This window comes from Pseudopodoces humilis, chromosome 1, assembly GCF_049639895.1.
Source record: "Pseudopodoces humilis isolate 2021_Gansu_Grassland_sample_001 chromosome 1, ASM4963989v1, whole genome shotgun sequence".
Lineage (NCBI taxonomy): Eukaryota > Metazoa > Chordata > Aves > Passeriformes > Paridae > Pseudopodoces > Pseudopodoces humilis.
Genome location: NC_142200.1, coordinates 60300083 through 60319627, shown reverse-complemented (window position 1 = coordinate 60319627; position 19545 = coordinate 60300083). Strand labels below are relative to the sequence as shown.

Sequence of the window (19545 nt, the reverse complement as noted above, 5' to 3'; positions counted from 1 at the left end):
ACACAAGTAGCAACATGGGAACCAAGGACTTAAAAATAAGCAGAAAAAAAATTACAGTATTGATGGCTAAACACTGGAACACATCTTCCAGAGCAGTCATAGAAACTCAAAGCTTGATCAGTCCTGCATCAACCTACTCTAGGTTTGATGTGCTCTGAGCAGGAGGTTGGACTAGATGACCTCCAGAGGTCCTTTCGAACTGTGTCATTCTGTGACTTTAGAGTATATTTATTACACACAGACAATCGGCCTACAAAAGCGTCTTATACTGAAATTGAAAAGAAACTTCTAGCTAAATCTTATTTTCATAACTGATCATGTTTCTGGTAACAAAAGCTTTATAAAAGGAAATTGCAAGAAATAAATCTTCACCTGTAGGATTTACAAAAGAACCATTAGTCTGAGATGGCATGGTAAAATAACCTAATTTCAGTAAGTGCATGTCTAATCAGCAGTAGAAGGATAAGGTGGATAAGGTAGCAACAGTGCTGCATTTAAAAATAATAGCGGAAGTTATAACATTGACTATATATATATAGAGAGAGAGAGAGAGACAAGAAAGTCAATACAATGTCAGTGATTGAGTATTCTAAGTATTTCTCAATATATTTACCTGATGAAACCCTAGATAGTCCACAATTGTTGATGATGCATAGAATATCATTCCATCTGCACTCACCACCAAGGCAAAACCATTCAGTGACTGAAAAAGGAAAATAAAATACTTTAAAAGGTAATCAGAAGATAAAGAATCAAATTAGTATATACAATAATTTTAAGAATATCCTAGGAATGAAAAAACTCACTCTGCAAAAAGTTGGACACTAAATTCTTTCCTACCATGAAAAATGAGTGACAACCTGGAACATGCTTTCTTTCTTTTCTAAAACAGTTAAGATAGTTAATTACAGTATATTAACATTGCATATTACATTAGTAGTTTATTGTCTGCTTAATTGTCTGCATAATTATGTTTGCTCATTAATTCATAGAATTAAAAATTTAATAGCACATGTCAACTACTTTGTTTTTCCTTTTAATTTAAAACTGCACATTCCATAATAATTGCTTTGAATACATAGGCATTAATACATATAATAATATCCAAAGGGAAAATGAAATACATGTGCTGTTGTAACTATGACTTTAAAACTGGATGTGATTTTTTTTGTATGGCTTTTTTCTTAAGCTGCTAAAGAAATACATACATAGCATAATTGCATAAATGCAATGAATATAAAAAGTAGGCAATGAATACCTCACTGGTATAAAACAATGCTTAATCTAGAAAAGAGCTAAATTAATTCTTACTCACTTGGTGATGCAAGGAAAGCAGGATGGAAAAATGAGGATTAAATTAAATACATGATGCAAACATTAAGATCATGCTGCATGAGGACTGACTAATTTTTCTTCTCTTCCCTCGATAAAGGTTTGGTAACATTACTTTACTCCAAGGCAGTCTAGATTCTTTCATGTGGTGTCTTTGAGGTCTTTGAGATTACAGTTCAAATAACTGTTGCTGAAATACTGGTATATTATTATTATCCTTGCTTCACCTAACTTTCAATTTACTGATGTGCCTATTAATCCTGAGTTAATCCTGAAACACAGTGAGGACAGATTTTCAATTTCTCAGTAACCAGATACACTGACATATTTTTGTGAGCTTGGTTTTCTCTTTTTTGGTTCCTAAATAAGGACCAGATTTCCAAGACTGCTTGAAAGCTGTTCCCACTGTGACAATGGTGGGCATAATTTCAAGAGTTCAGTGCACAATAGACTGACCTCCTCAGAAGGTTTGACTCCCATCATAAATGTAGAGCACCTTTGGAAACGTGGCCCTGTGGAACCACACTTGGCCAGAGGCTCTGTGCCTTGAAGAACCTGTGAAACAATTACTTGATAAAAGTAGTGGAGAGCCTTAAATGGCTGTAGCAGCAGGTGATTCACTCAGGTCAACACTAACCATCAGTCAATGCTAAGAATAGTCAATGGCAAAGCTTGTTTTACTCCATGTCAGCTCCATAGGTACAAATCCTTTGCAGAGTAAGAGTGATCTCTGTCTAGTTGTGCTTGTGTACTAGTTATCCTTGTCAACTCTTCAAGCACAAGGACTTGTTCAACTGGTACTATTTCCTGCTCTAAAAAATGCCTCACCAACAGCAAAAGCAGCTCACCAACCAGAAGTTGGTATGTCAAGATTTCTGCGCCTTCTCATCTGCACCTCTCACTGCACTGAGGGGAACCTCCATGGATGGGATCTGTCATGTACATTTCCAACGTCAAATGGAGACAAGAAAACATTTTTGACAACTTGTCTCTTTGGACATTGTCGTCTTCACAACAATGAAACCATCAGTCATGTGATGTTAGGAATTTTATTACATTTCGAACATCTGGCAGGCCTTTTACTTTGGATAGACTAAAATTTTCCATAAAGATAATTGTAGGACACTTAAGGGAGCGCCTTTTTGTCTGTGGCTCTTACCATACATATTCTGAAAGACCTCGAGTCCTGCCCATGGAACTGGACCAGGTAGAAGTTAAGAACTTGAAAAATTAAAGAAATGTGCTTAATTTTAAGAAGTTCTTAAGCTACGCAAACTTATACACCAAGCCCTACCTGGAAAAGCTTAAACAATGACCACAAGGTCTGAATATTACCAAAGAATCCTACACACTAACATGCTGAACATCCTTAAAATGTACCCTCCATTGTCCTGCAGGCAAGCTGGAGTTTTTCAGACTCTGTAGGAATATCTGCCTTTGTCAAAGATTGCTTCTATGGATCAAGAGATAAATTAATCTATTCAAAAAATTAGTCTTCTTCAACATATTAGTACATGCTCTTTAGGCTTAGACACATACATAAGAGATCAGTCTCCACCCTTAAAATGTAAGACAGTGGAAAACAGAAATATTCTCCTTACACTTTTTTTTTTTTTTCACAAGGCTAGAGTCAGACTGGACTAGGTGTAGCAGCTTCTAAAAACTGGAAAGGGAAATGGGACCATGTGTATTTCCAAGGGTTTAGATCAGTGTACTGGCAACTACATCTGTGAGGTTGGAGGAGGTATTAAGAAAGAAGTGGGAGGGAGGAAGAGGGAAGAAGTGGAGGAAAAGTTCAAGGAGCCATGTGTTTAGGTTAAACCAGACACAAGTGTGGATTTGAAGCATGTATGTAAATGGAGATATTTCCAAACTCTCCCTGCTTTGTTTTCAGTTTGTTCTCAAAATGCTGGTGTCTTCATCTGAGGTTATATCTCTTAAATAAACACCCCCTGATTTTCACCACCCCAACTGCAGACATCAGATGCTTTGCTCTGCAAGCAGGGAAAGCAAAACCCACTTTGGTGCAAAAACAACTTTTATGGAGCCACATGACTCGGCTGACGATTAACACAAATTCCATGTCTCTAAATTCATTTTAGCTGAGAAACCTGCTGCTTCAGACACATTAAAAAAAGACAAGTTGGAAAGCAAGTAAAACTTCATACCAGTGAGTCTCATCCATGCCTGCAAATTCTTCTGCTTTCTCCATATTACCCTAAACTGTACTTCAGTGGGAAAACAGACATCTGTAGCACAGAAGGCACCCAACAGAGTCAGAGTTGGGCTGGGATTTATACTTTTCTTATCTGCTTATCGCAGGTGGGGACAAAGAGGAGGGTGTTACCATGATTACCCCAAGTGGGTAATGGTGATTGCACATCAGTAGGGAAATGCCTTTTCCAACCTCTCAGACAAATCTCTCAGGTACCAAATACAACTCGATACTGAAATCTTTTACAGTAAGACTGAATAGAGATTTTTCCATTTTTCTGGCCAGAAGCCTAGTGACTTGTTAGACTAAGTAGGAAAGACGGCTTCAGTCCATGAGAATGAGTGAAAACTGTTCCCAGCTTTTTTGTTCTAAGTTACCATGTCTCACATTAAACAGCACAGCAAAGTATATGGCTCCACTTATGATTTTTACACATTCACAGTTATTAAAATAAAATTCTTGGCAATAGCTTTCTGTCATTGTCAGTGAGCAGGAGGCTGCACAGGTGTGCTGTGTCACAACCACAGCAGCCATGTGCCTGGGTAATGGATAACCCGGAGAGATGAAACAGGAAAGAGGACATGGACCAGGGAATTCGCACTCCCTAATGAAAGCACATGTTTGCCCTGAACACTGAGGGGATGGCACAGAGAAGAAAAGGCAGCTCTACTCATTTCACTTTAATCCTCCCTGCAGAAATAATAGAAAGCCTAAATGGGGCTCTGGTATTTGGAGGGGAAATAACCAAACTCCACAACTCAATGGTGGTGTTATTGGTTTTGTGTACAGTAAGTGTCTTTCAATCAGTAAAATCCACTTGCCTCCTAAAATTTTTTGCAGTATTGCATATTCTTACACATGCACAGAGAGTCACATGCACACATAGAAACTAACACACAAAAGTACTAGTATGGACATTAAAACTTTTACAATAAAAAACAACTAACTTCAAATCTGCAAAAAATACATGGTTTTAAACTGCCATTTGTTAAACCATATGGATTCAATGATAGATGGAATTTCTAATCCAGGATAATAGCTGAAACATGTGAGACAGACTTAAGTATGTATTGTGAACATTTGTTTGTTTGTATTTGGCTTTTTAAAAACACTTACATGAGTTTTCTACATTGTACTTAAAAAATGAAATCATGTGGGACTTTTTTCCCAAATGAAAAAAAAAAGAGAACTTGGCACCAGATAGGGGCCTGTGTTCTTTTGAAAAAACATGTACATCCAATTATGTACTCACGAAAAGCTGCACCTGCTACTGAAACAAAAAAACAATCTGTCAGTTCAAAGAAAGTATGATATTATTCTGGTGCCCATAGTAGCTGTGAGATGAAAGTTATCAGTTCCTTCCATTAAGAAGTTTTTGAAACTTTATTAGTCAGGAGATTCTCTTTGGAAATGAAGGCAAATATTTTGAGGAAGATAGGACTTCCTTTGGCAAGATCCTTTATATATCCTGATTTATTTTTTTTCCTCATAGCAGAAAATCAGCCAGAAAATACTTCAAAGATATTTTGGTCAAGGTCATGGCATAGTAAAAATAAGGAGGAGGGAAAAAGAAAAAGAGAGAGAGAACAAGTTCCAATGCACATTTCTCTTATTACTATTCCTTGAAATAAAGGAAAATTCACTAGCATTAGGTCTCCAGAGACCATGTTACTATGGCTACTAAAGTACAACAGTCAAGGCCTGCAGCCATGCCTCGCTTTGAACAGATTTTTGAGTCACGCAACTTGGGTACTAAATTTCCAGGGTCAGTTGGCTCACAGTCTTTCTGGAACAGTTTCACTTAATAGTGGATCACTTGGTTTTGCATCCTATGTGGGATGGGGCCATTTTCTGGTGATCTAAATAGGCAGCTATTTAAAATCTCTGGAAATTATATACTTGTTCATGTCTTATGAATATTAGAAGGAAAATGCAGATAGTTAACTGTGTCTTCTGTCTTAAACTACATTGTTTAATGAATCAGTATTTCTTTCCAGTGGTGTATTCAAGACTTATAGTTGCCCTTCTCAAAAATCCCTCTGAATCCCTGAGGCTCTCTTTATAAGATAAAAAAAAAAAAAAAAAAAAAAAAAAAGAGGCTATTCAGAAATACCATATCTGGTGACATCAAAATATGCCCTTTGCTCAACGAGTATAGTATCTCTTACCCCTCTGGACTCTTATGTATTTCTCTGGTATCTACAAAGCAACTTCAAAAGGAATATTTCTGTGAGTAAGCACTATTTCATGCAAAGGAGAGTGGCAGAATTTTTTTTTTACCATTCAGTTTTGATCAAGGGATTGCGTGTGCAGATTAAATTTCAGGCAAAAGAAACAAAACAGAAGACAAATTTCCATCATTTGAGCCAGGGAAGGAAGTACTAGCTGAAGTCTACAGACATGGAGTTACATGGGAAGCCTTTTGGAGAGAAAGTGCTCAATCTGATAATCTTGTTTTCACAGACAGCAGAAATGTTTAATTTCAAATACAAAGAAATATGTATATATGACCATTATATATATGCCCATTTCACTCCTCCTGTCGCCCCAGATAAAACGAAGTTCATATTCCTGCCTGTTCCTTCATTTTCCTGACGTTGACCCTGGATATCACTTCAGGCTTCTTTCAGTATGGAAATTCAGCATCTAGTGCTGCACTACCAAGATCAACATTTTTAACAGTCATTCACAATGCCAGACAAATTGGAGCCTTGGCCCTCCCATTTACTGTCAGAGGGAACAGCTGGGCCATCTGAAAGGCACAAATGATTGTGAATCATTCAGCTGGTAAAATTTCTCATTATTCCATTTTTCAATATCCCCATCCCTTCCATGAAGGAATTAGGGAAACCTTGGAGATGCTTGTTTATATGCATGTCTTCAGTCTAACAAGGGAGCTGGAACACTGTGGCTCGTCAAGAGGCAGCAGTCAAAACCGGCCTCCTGGAAATCAGTTAGGAAAATGTAAGTCACTGGGCTCCGGTAATTGTGAGCTATAAACTTTCAAGAAAACATAGTAGTTCCCTGGAGGGTGAGATTGCAGTGTGTGCACACATGTAAACACATTTTAAACCATGGTGATGTTTTTTACATGCTTGATATGTAATAAGTATTGGACACAACCAAGAACAACTTTGCCTTTGAAGTTGTTTTAAATGCACGATGCAAAATTGTAAATGCAGTTTCTCTTCCATTATACATTCCTTCCAAACTAAGCTTTTATAACAAAGCTTGCTTAGTCTGTGTCAAGTCCTTGGGATAGGGCCTCTCTTTGTTAACATATACATGAATTGCTGGTCCCCAATGAATCTGGCATCTCAAAATGAACTACTCTGCCCAAGATGGGACTAGGAAACAAAGGGTGAAGCATCAGTTGACTTTGTGTAGAAAGTTGATGTGGTGCTTACTAGAAGGAGGTGCATCCCCATTAGATCCTCTTTTTTCCATGAGTACTAAGCACTGGAAAAGAGAGTACAAACCACACTTCCAGAGAGGACTAATAGCCTAAAGACAGGTTAGGGAAGATTTTGCTGATGCAAAAGTGAATTCATGGGTGACACTGAACACCTCAGTACAACTTTGTTATATGGCATGCTTGTTTAGAAAAAAATATTATTACCAAAAATGTTTCCCATTGATGACAATCTTTGGTGGATTTTTTCAGGTCTAGTAAAAATTTTGTTATTCTTTTCTTCGCATTACCGTTTAGTATTTCATATGGGAAGCAAGAATGTGAATGCTACCTGAGGTTAATGGATGGTATACAAGTACTAAAGACTACTTAAAATAATATAAACAGGAATATTTGAATTATTAATTCTAAAATCATTGGGGACAAAGCACATTTTATTTATTAATACATAGATACAGGTATGATGTTTGCTGGATGGTTAGTGAGTATGTGGATGAGTAATATATCATTTACCTTGGCAATTATCATGAAAGAATACTAAATTACAACATAATCATTATATCTATTTCTTTAGCCTCCTCATTAATCATGATGTTGAATTTAAAATTGTGCTCTACTAGTAATGGAACCCTACTGTCAATGCTCTTTCATAAATACTATGCCATGGACTACACTTGAAAATAGAAACTGTCTTTATATTGATTCATGCAGTTTCTCATTTCACTTCCTCAAAAGCAGATGTTATATTCACAGATGGAAGCAAAGCTGGGGCAATATCATATCTTCAGTGCAAGTTCAGCTCTTCGTCCTTTCTGAATTTTGCAGCTGCTCTGAGCCTTTCAGTCTTCTCTTCAACAATTTCAATATAGAAAATGCAAGCCTGATTAATTCCATTTGAGAAGACCCAAAATGAAGCATTAATTGCTCACTACTCTGCACTTGTAGTAACAAATTTAGTTAGGTAGACTTTGAAATAACAAATGTAGTAAGATTAGGCATTATCTTTCACAGAAATAAGTCACTGAAGAGAGTCTCAAATAATATTTATCCAACATGTTGGACAATTAGACATATGTAAGTACCAAATGTCTGGATTTTTTTCCAGTGTTATTTACATGTAAGTGCATCAAGTCCTGAAGAGAGGAAGCCGTCATAATATTCCATCCACAGCTGACATTTATTTGTACTTGCAAACTGTTAATGAGGATGAATGGTAGACATCTCTTTCTGAAAGGAATCAAAACCTAAAAGAGACAATGTTGCAGCCTATATACTGAAAACAGAATGTTATGTCCTAATTTCAGAGCACTCTTTTTCTGTGTATTTAGCACTATATATCACATTTTCTAACAGGAAACTATTTCAGGGGGTGGGGAGAAGAGCAAAACAATCTGTATTTCACATTCTGTTCAATAATATGTGCTAAACCAGCCTTTTAAAACACTATTTCAGGTCAGCAGAATTTTCATGGAGACTGGCGTCCCTGAAGTTGATTCTGCGAAGAGTTTTACTTTGTAGGTTATGATCTTATGCATGTTTTGTGTCCTGTAAGTATCCTGTATCAAACACACCCTATCCCATTCTGACAGCAGGGGTGAATCCTGCTATAAAGGCATTGTGCTGACCCAGAGAGGCAGGCAATACTTTCTCTAATCGAGATACCAAGTGGATGACAGCGGATCATCTGGAAAGGGGTAAGGATAGAAAGTAAAAGACATCTCCTCTAACCAGCAGCAATGGCTGCAAATCTTAGGATGCATTATAGACTAAATTAATCCTTCCCCAAGTCTCTTCTGCAAGCCCCTGCTTCGGTTTGAGCATTGAAGTTTTTTTACTAAGGCAGACAAAAAGTGAAAGTGGAATGTATTTGATATTTCTAGTAAAATATGTAGGGGTTTTTTTTAAACCTCCAAAACAAAATCATTGCAAATTTGCAAAAGTTCTCAAGACTGGACACAGTCTAGCCTGGACCTGCTTTCTTGCTCATCACTTAATCTTATTGAAAAGATAGCAAGGCTGAGCTTTTCTGAATTGAGAATGAGTAATATACTGAAAGCAAGTGTCACCTGTGAATACAGTTTAGGCTGATCATTTATAATTTCACTTCAACCAGTTGAAGACAAGTTAAACAATGTAGGATTGCAATTATTTAAAGTGTATTTTTGTTTCTTCTGTGTTTTGGGGTTTTCTTGCAATACACGACTATGCCATCTTCAAAAACGCTTCCTGAAAAGCAAATGCAGAAACTGGTATGAAGTGAACAGTGTGTTATGAATGTCTCTGTTTCGTGAATGCAAGAAGTCAGTTCTAGTAGCAGACTAAGTCCTGGTGCATCAGTATGATGCAGGGCTCAGATACCAAACCTATTGACTGGTGGAAATTGTTGTCAAGGATTAGCTCTGAAGTCAATGAGAGGAAAGAAAACCTAACAGCTGAAACAGGAGAATATGTTTTGTTGAGGAGGAAGTTATGTGGCCACTGGACTGTCTCCAAGAGGCACCAAAATAGCCTGAGCAGAAACAGAGGAAGCGGCTGTGAAAAGTGAGCTCGGGTGGAGTTGGCTGTGATGAACAGTCTGGAGACAGCTACAGTGGCCTGAAATTCAGAGCTGAATCCATGCCCAAAGCGTATTGATTCTTCACCTTAACACTGTGGATGGACAGCTGCTCTGTTCACTGGTACAACCACAATTTCTCAGCTAGCCCTCTCCGTATGACAGCTGCTTTGCCTGTATCCTGTCAAATGGAAGACACTTTCCCTGATGTCAGCACCAACCAGAAGATGGTAACTGTCTCTCCTCACCAGACACCTGTGATGACTGCCCGCTCCTCATACTCTGTCACACTGAACATAGTTTTCTAATCCTCTCCCAGCTTGCTCCTTCTCAATTATAATCCATAATTTTGTGTTGGAGAAGCTAAATACTAACTCTCATCAGCCCAACATGTCACAAAATCTGAAAAGAAGTACTTAATGGCATTTTCCCTTTCACAAAAAGGCTCCACACAAGCCTCTACACAAGTACCTATTTTTCCTCTTCAGATCCCTCCATAAAACTCTTGCAAAAGTCCTGGCAAAAGTCAGGCATCTCAAACACTGTGTGTGCTGGCAATTGTGGTTACCATTTTCCTCATTATTTCCACACAGTTTTGCCCACCAAAATCCATCTTCTATCACTTTTCTTTGTAGTTAAGCTGAAAATGTGAAGGGAGAGGACAGCATGATTTTGTTTTTCTCTGTCCCCCTGTCAAGCTGGATGGTGCCATCTCCTGTATTTCAGAAACCTCAGCACTATGGCAGCATCATGATTGTTGCAGTTGTAACAGCAGCACTAAAGACTGGAGGAGAGAGCAAATGGAATTTAGCTGTCACAGCTTTTCTATCCAGATTTCTTAGAGAAGAAGAAAAAAAAAAAAAAAGAAAGGAATAATCGAGAACATTAGTTATTTGTTTAAAGGGCAACAGAAAGGATGTTTTTTGCACAGAGCTGTGGCCATGCCAAATTTCAAGTCTGGATTTTAGAAATGTGCCTATTTGAAAAGAAAGGAAAAAAGGGACCAGGGCCTCTGAAGCGTTCCTTTGTGTTTTGCCTACGCCTGGCAAGAAAGAATTGAATGTACGCGTGTGATAAAATGGCACTCCTAACCCCATTTATGGGTTTTTTTAATGGATAAATTCTCTGTAAGTTATCCCAAGTGACTAAAGTCAGCTTAAATCATGTCATCTAAATTACTGGAAGAAGGTTCATGTTTGAAAACAAAGGAAAGCAAAAGCGTTGTTTGAGTAACTTAAAAAAAGTTATATTAACTGAAAAAAAAGCACTAATACCATGAGCTTTTTATAAGAATTTCCTATTTTGATGCTCTGATTTTAAACCAGTAAATTAAGAAAATGAAGCACTGTATCATCATCTATCAGGATTTACCTTAGAAGGACTGTGCTAGGACAGTGTAAGCACTATTGGAAGCTGAAAAGACATTTCAGACCAGAATAAACCAAAAAATGTCTCTTTCTACCAGTTTTTTATTCTGAAGTTTGTTCTGTGGTCATAGATCCATGTAGTCTCCATGCACTTTGTTGGACTTGCAATTTGCCTTTTCAAGTTTAAATTAAAAATAACAGGAAGAGGAAAAATATCTTGCTCTCAGACTGAAATTCAAACTGGAGCACCTTTTTCAAGAGCACAGTTTTATCAAGAACTGATTACATAAATCAGTTTGGAAGGAGGAAGTGGAATTACACTAACAAGTTTAAAAAAATGACAGGAAACCAAGTGGGAAAAGAGTTTCCTATGTTATTTCCTTATGCAGAGTGAAGAACAGCACCAATAGGATATTTTCTAATGTATCATTTTCCAACTCCCTGGGAATGAAACTTGAACTCTAGTTCAAGCTGTTAGTAGAGGCCACTGGGAGATACGTTCCAGTGCCAAAATGTGCACATTGACCTCTCCAGAGTAACTCCAAGAAAGATTATTATTTGCATCCATTTCTAAGGTAGCAACATAATGTAAAATAATATGCTTCAAACCTACATTGTGTCAAATCCTAAATTGTTTGCTTGCCGTAGATTCTTAATCATTGGTTTTGATTAAGAAGACTTGGGGTCTATTTGGTATTAAAGCTGTCAAAAAAAGACTTCATTGACTTCAGTGGGAGCTACTGAGATAGAACTAGAAATTCCAAACCTGCAATATGGAATTAAGAAATAATCTTTAAAGGACTTGTTTGGATGACAAAGTGTCTGTTCGGTGTGATACAAGACCTACACTTGATTGTGTTGTAGCTTTGCACCAGTACAAATGCTGCTGGTCCAGAAGCTAAATAACCTGAAGTGCCTCACTAGTTTTGCTACTTACAGCTCAGATTGGCAAAATTAGTCTGCATGTTTTGGTGGAACAAAAGCATGCCTACAAAACATGGAAGCTCAGGTTGAAAACCCAAACTTTACATGTTTAAGTAGCTAATGTAATGAAGCTAGGATTATTAATATCAATGGAGAATTGTAATGGTTGCACCATCAAACCTAGCTTTCATGGTTTTTAAGGTGTTAGTAATTTATTTCCTTTTTAAGTAAAGGACCATATGACTGTGATTTTAAGATATTTAAGATGCCAGGCACCTCAAAGTCTCTGTCTAAAAATTTAAGTAAGTAGTAAGCCTCTCCAGGTCCCTCTGCAGAACCTTCCTGCCCTCAAACAGGCCAACACTCCCAACTTTGTGTCTTGTGCAACTGACTAAGAGTGCCCTTGATCCCCTTATCCAGGTCCTTGATAAAGGTATTAAACAGAATGTACAGTGTCACTGAATAAGCAAGTATCAGGACAGTCTTAAGACTGACATCTTCAATGCAGCTATAACAAAAAACATGAGACAAAACCACAGAAATGTGATTCTTGTGCCCTGAAACCTTAAGAGTAGAAGACTTATGGAAATCTTGCCCTGAACTGTACAAAAGCATGGCTTGGAGCATCCTGAAAAGCAATATGGATCTTCTCTGAAAGAGTCTGAGCTGCCAGTGAGCATGGAAATGACAAAAAAGGCCATGTCTGGCCTTTATCAATATTCATCAGTGAGAAGGGAGCATGATAGAACAAAGCAGCCTTACTCTACTAGCATCTGTTCGAGAGTTGCCTGCATTGTCCATATTTCTTTATATTTATTTTGACATTTTGGTTATAAAACACTATTTTCACACCTGAAAAGAATTAGGTCCAGTACATTTGGAGACAGAGATGCCATAAACCCTATGCTTCAGCCTTCAAGAGCATAATAGAAGACCAACAGACATAATGAAGAAGAAAAGAAAGTCCATGAAAGCACCTCCTTAGCAGCAAGGGTTGAGACAGAAATCTGAACATCAATTATTCTTCCATGACAAGCAGAAAAACTGCAAGAGCAGTTGTGAAGTGATCAACAAAGCCCAAGTGACAATTTTAGCAGGGTGCTGCTTAGTGCACAAGTGCTGTTTACTCAAGGAGCAAATGTTGGAGGTGATGATGGGGTGATGCCTGATTATGTGTCATTAAGAAAGCAAGTCCATATAGAGCCTCCCTCTTAACAGCAGGCATTTAATTCTTCCAGTGATCAGTGAATAGTACAACACATGACAGTTACACAGCCATTTGGGATGGGCAATTACCTGCACCATAGTGTAGACTCTGAGTCTGGGCTTAAGATTACAAGCACAGCATAGCTGGGGGGAAGAGCAGGAGGTGGCAAACAGCCATGAGATGAATCCTGCAACCAAGGCTATTGCCTAGATACTCACCAGTGATTCATTATTTTTCCAAGTCACCGTTTTATTGTGTTTCTCCACCCCATCACCCCATAAACTCTATCTGGATTTGTTGACTGCCAATACAACTTATTTCCCCTTTTTCTGGTTATGGGTTTCTTAGGTATTCAGTAATAGGCTTCAGAAACTGTGGCCCTTTTCTGCCACAAGGCATGGGGCACAAGGGTTGCAAAACCACCTGTCTTGGAAAATATTTTGAAAGTGCAAAGTTAAAAGTCATTGCTACAGTCAAACTGTTGGAATGTGAAGTCTCAAAGGACAGTAAAGATTGCGAGAATGTGACATATTAAAAAAAAGCCCTTAATAAAATTAGACTTTAGTTCTTAGACCATTGTCTGCCTTCCCTTTAAAGGGAAACAAAGATGGCAAGCAAAGTCTCTCTTATATAGAAGAAAATATCTCAAAACACCAAAAGAAATTATTTATTTAGATACCTGCTGCGCTTCACTAAAAAGTCTTTGATAAACTGGTATCATTGTTTATTCTGTTATTGCTGATGAAAGCTATTTGATTATAGCTGTAAAAAATCTCCATAAAATCTTAAATAAAAAACACATGTTGTGGCAGAAGCCTTTAGAAATAAAAAACATTTTAAATATATTTTGAAGACAGCCTAATTCCATTGTTTTCTTTCAGGCTGAAAGGGGAAATGCTGCATTGTTCTAAGACTCAAGAGTCCCAGATACACTATTTACCAGCAATTAGGTACTTGTTATCCCATATTTCTCTCCATACATAAACTAGAGTGACTATACTCACTAGAAAAAAAATAATAGCAATTATTCTTGATTTTCCATTAACATTGCACTCAGGAACAGTATTATTCATGCATATTTTGGTGATTCAGGTTATTCTGTTTTGTATAACATAAAGCATCTAGGAGAGGTTGCACAGTGCAAGGTGTTGTCATGACACAGAAAGTGGCTTTCAACAGCTGAAAAATATCTTTTGAGAGCAAATAAAGTGGTCAGATTCACAAGTCAATATACAAAGAGCAGCAACCACAGTTCGCTTCTACTTGGAAGGAATCAGAAATGTGATATTTAGTTAAAATCCCAGAGTTCCTAATAACCAACATGGTGAATTTGGTTGAACAACATAAAAACCCACTTTTCTTCATGTGCCATAACCACTGAATGAGGATCCGAGCCAAGCCCAGTCCTCAGAGAACATTCCTGAGAAGCCCTAAGGAAAACTCACCCTCTTATTCTACGTCAAACATGCCCGTAAATGAAGCCTGGCAAGTACCTTCATATTAACATGCACTTAATCATCTGGTTAATGATCCACTCTAAGTATGATCCAGGATAAAATATCTCCCCTGTATTCAGAAGGAACGTGACTTCTGCATACCCTGCAGTAAGCAGAGCATATTTAGCAATAGCAGTCTCTTGTAACCTGCCCAAAACTGTGTGCCAGTGTTCTCTCCATGTACTCACAGCAGTCAGTTTGAGGATGCCTAATGATTATAACTTGTGGGCATGTAATGTACACACAACAAAACATAGACTAATTATAGGGGACCCTCTTTAAAATTTAGACACTCACCATATTTATCATTTATTCTACACCCCGTATTCCCTATTCATTGAGAATGGAGGTGGCTGCAAAATAACACCTGACAGCCAAACATCTTGCTTTAGCAGTATCAGTAATTAATCAGATGCCTCTCGGTTACTTCTTTTGAAATCTAAAATTAAAATCTTCTGAAATATTAAGAGGAAGGAAAGCAGGGTTCCAGTTTCCATTCCATAAAATGGAATTGAGTAACTTATGGTATTGGATCTCATACTAAAATGTGTTTTAATTTAATAGTATTCAGCAGTTATTTGCTGGAGGCTCCTATTTAATTTACATTTACATGCATCTCAGGGCTGTCATTAAATACAATTTTTATACCATGAATATTATCCTATCTAAAACAACTGTACATGTAATCTTAATCACATAGGAATTTACAAGGACCTCAATGTATAAAAGGCACTATTACATCATGTGTTTGAAATGCAGATGTATCTGGGATGGACTGCTGGGCTCTAGGCTGGTTCAGTAGTTCACAGCAGTATTAATTCTTCCTTTAAATTAATGGATCCAATTCTCAGTAACAGCATGGCCCCTTTATGCTGCTCTGCCAATATCAAATCAGCCTAAAGGGGATAAAAATACACAGAAGGGATAACTTTTGCTGACACGGTGTGTGTGCAGAGCACAGAGTTGAGGAAGTAGGATAAACTAAAATATCCTAGCGTATTCTCAGCTCAGATCAGAAACCAGGAAAGCTCATGTTGACATCCTCAAAATGTGGGCCAAGTAAAATAAACTTACAAGTGAAGAAGAGTTGTGAACTGGCCTGCTGGAGTTCACTGGTAATTTCAAGGGCGCAAGCAAGGGTGCAAGGTGCAATTGCCCAAATGGACAGTGATTGCGACTGTAATGACTGCCAGTCTTGCTCTTGCAAGAAGCATTCACAAGTGTGGTTCTTGAAAGACTCCCACAAAGACTGTTCAAAGCTGACACAAAATCATCAGCCTAAATATACTATCAAACTGAATAACTTACAGCCAGAAAAAAAAAACCCAGCATTTTTTCACTTACTTCTAGTAGAAGTCCACCTTCTTGTACAGCAGTCTTATTAGATATATTGTCTTCTTTTATCGTTTGGCCAGCTTGCTTCTTAAAGTGCTTTTCTTGAATGGCTGTTGGAAAGAGTTATCATCAATTTAGAAATCATAACTATTAGGGTCTCAACTAAAATTCTTGTTTAGGCATTTAACATGCATTGAATTTAATTGGTGGTTACTGTCTTTGTGGTCTGGATCTTGGTTACTGACAACTTTCTTTTCTTTTTTTTCTCCTTGTGCTGGAGATAGATACATATTTTGCAGTCCAGATGTTTTTTATATGAAATATCTATCACATTTTTTATTGAACATATTTTTTCCATTAGTCTGCTCTGCATAAAGCAACAACCAAAACCCACAGGAAAGAAACAAAAGAAAGTTAGCAAGTTGTTTTGTTTATAAAAATATGTATTATGACAATACAGAGAAATGTCTATATAGCTCAGAAGAAAAGGGAGTGAATAAGTTTCTTATTTTCACCGCTGACCTCCTTGACATCAGATTATTTTTTGTCTCACTTTACCCAGTTCACATCTACAAATTTCAGCCTGACTGTAAGATTCAAGGGAATGTTGTTAAACTGTTTCATTTTTACTCAGTTTTAAAGTTTGTTTTTAGAGGGTCATTGACTCCATGAAATTCATTAATAGTTCTCATTCTAGATTAAAATTCCACATATTTTTCCTACTAATAGGGGGAAAAGCTTATTCCTGATTAAGTTTTCATAGGAAACTCAGCTGGTGAGTGCTCTTCCTTCACATGCTTGATCTCAAATATCTTTGAATGCTGAAATTCTTCCTGTCAATATATCCTGCAGAAAAATCACTGAAATACAATCCCATTTCTGGGGATACTGAAAGAATTTCTGTTGAGGCTGGCATCACATGATTATTTGGCTTCAGCATCACCTAGGGAGTACAACAGGAACCTGTCTTTTATCACTTGATCAGTAAAAATTAAGTCAGCTTCACTCTATTTCCAGAGAAGGGCCATACAAATATCCTGGTAGCAAACAGAAATCGAGTTTTCTGGTTTTTCTCCTTTTCCTGGAGAAAATGAGAGAGGAGAGTATCCCAGTGATATCATCTGGGATGTCTGATATACATTTCTCCTTCAAGCCAAAGGGGAGCAGGCCAGAGGTGGTTAATAAAACAAAAAACACCTCTCTGAAAAAAAAAAGCCAAACCCACACCAAAAAATCCCAAAAAATCCCAACAGCTACCCAACCAATCAAAAAATAAAACCTCCTCCCCCAGAAAGGGTTTAGATGGCAGGAATAGTTTGTACCAAACCAGAATAAGAAGAGGAGGGAAACAGCAAGCCTCTAAATCTCCTGAGCCTGTGCAAGAGCGCTTTATCAATTTAACAGCCTAGTAAGGGGCAGGATACATCAGCATTTTACAGTACACGATGGCAACTCAGAATCACACCAACTAAATATTTGTGATGGTTTTTAGCTTACTTTGTAAATATTTGCTGAAAGTGTTAATGTCGGTCATTACCCCAAAGCAATTATCTCAAATATATAATTAGATGTAATAAATCCCTCCCCTGGGCATGGGAAAACACATCAGGAGAATCCCAAGCTGCTTTAAACAGATCCCTACCTATATTTTCCAGCCAAAACAATTTTGGGATTTCAGACTTGCAAGCTAGGCTGCTCTGAATAAAATATACAGATTCTTAAATCCGCATTTTCATTTTGGTGTACCCTTTAAGTTAATAGGAAATGGTTGCTTTTTCCCCCCGATCAGCTAGACCTTCTGCTAGGCCTGCCTATAAGAACAGACATAGAAGCATAGGTTCATTTAAGTTGGAAAAGTCCCTTAAGATCATCAAGTCCAACCATTAACCCAGCACTGCCAAGTCTGCCACTAAACCACGTCCCTAAGTGCTACATCCACATGTCTTCTAAATACCTTGTGACAATTTTTAAAAGCCCAACCCCTATTCCAATGGCCTCTTCCAGAGTTTCCCTCCTCAGAAAAGATGTTTTTGTAATTACTGACACGGTGGTTTGCCGTCTTTGCTCAGGTTAAAGGACAGACAGGGAGGAGTGAGAGGAAATGAAGGTTTATTTCTTTGATGCGCTCTTTTGGTGTTGTGAAAATTCCATCCGTTCAAACTTCATCATAAGTGGAAACTATTATTTTACCCAACTGAGCGGGCCAGAGCTCCCTGCCTGCTTGTTAGCCTTCAGGCTCATACAAACACAGCAGCAGAAGCACAAGAAGTGTTTGTTCTGCAACTCGTCTGGCTACTATAAATTCCATCTCCGAATGGAAAGTATTTTAATGTTATTTTGCCAGTTAGAGTCACCCATATGTTAGGCCACACACATCCGTTTCATAGCCTGCCCTTCTCACTGGCCTGACTGCAAGGAGACCCCCTGCACCATCAAAGAAAGACAAAGAACACCACTGCTCCAAGAAGTGAATGCTTCTCAGAGATGGGAACATTTGCTCCTTGCACCCAGGGCAGCAGAGCTGTCGCTCACTGCTCACTCTCCTTCTGCCTCCCCACACTGGAAATACTTGATTAATCCACCCACAACTGGGCTGATACTGCATTGACACCTCAGAAGAGAGGTGCTGGTGATAGACTCTCACCTGGGGAAAGCAGAGCAAGACAGGCAGAAAATCACACAAATCCTGAAAGAAATGAGGAGGAGGAGGAGGAAAAGCAAGACATGACAGGCAGATGAGGGAAACTTGCAAGATGTTATCTGACTAGGCAGAAAAACAGGGAAAAGAAAACAGAACAGTCTAACAATACCCCTGTCACCACCAAGAATCATGAGAGAGAACAGGACAGCAAGTATTGGTTATGATGGGAAGCTTGATAGAAAAGACCCTGATGCCAAGACAGCTGTGATCAAGCTTAGACATCTCAAAATAGTGTCCCTCTGGAGCAAGAGCAAAGCCTATGATGATGAAAACAAATGAGAGCTTGAAGAATGCAGGAGTACTGTCTCTGGTAGGCAGGGAGGAGCAAATTGCAGAAAGCTGAAAAATAAAAAACAGCAAAGGATGACTCAGTGACCTGAGGGGGAAATAGTCTGCTGGAGTTCCCATGTATCAAGAATGGAGCAAGAGAAAAGCTGATACTGCAGGCAGCCTAATGAATGCTGCTGGATGTAAAAAAAAAAAAAAAAAAAAAAAAAAAAAAAAGAAGAGAGCTTCAGCTTTATGGAGCTTTGGACTACTCACTACAGGAGAGGCAACCCTTTTGACAGTCAGCACAGAGTGCTCACCCATTAGGTTCAAAATCAGCAAACTGAAGAGATGGGAAGAGGAAACATCAGAGACCAATTTCTGAGCACAGTGTATTGAGCCTGCACTTCCAGAACATGAAATAAAACAGAAGATGGAGCTGTTCTGCCAAAGAAGATGAATGAGCATATTGATACCATAGGATGATAAATACCAGAGATACATGTACCAGGGCTGACAGTTTTGCAAGGTCATGTGATCCAGTGTGCATGGTGCAGTCCCATGCAACATTAAAAGCCAACAGGTCTGGAAATGCTGGGCCCTACAAAGGACAACACTGTGGAAATATACAGGAGAAAGGGGGCTAGGAAGAAGAGGAGGGAAAAAAAAGAAAAGAAATAAAATGGCCAATGCAATTTCCTGGAAGACAGGTCAAAGATCTGAGGATACTGCTTC

At 38.2% G+C, this 19545-nt stretch overlaps 1 protein-coding gene across 2 annotated transcripts in view; it reads right to left on the bottom strand.

Annotated features, from left to right (window-relative positions):
• The window catches only part of AHRR (aryl hydrocarbon receptor repressor), an 83083-nt gene that overhangs the window by 11428 nt on the left and 52110 nt on the right, over positions 1-19545 (bottom strand). Inside the window, exons 4-5 of one of the 2 annotated variants that reach the window (XM_005517341.3) lie at positions 15852-15952; positions 614-703 (exon numbers count right to left, since the gene is read on the bottom strand). In XM_005517341.3, coding sequence (XP_005517398.2) covers positions 614-703; positions 15852-15952 — 191 coding nt within the window. Of the gene's footprint in view, positions 1-613; positions 704-3500; positions 3595-15851; positions 15953-19545 lie in introns of those variants that run through there. The other variant, XM_088059306.1, reaches the window with a different exon arrangement.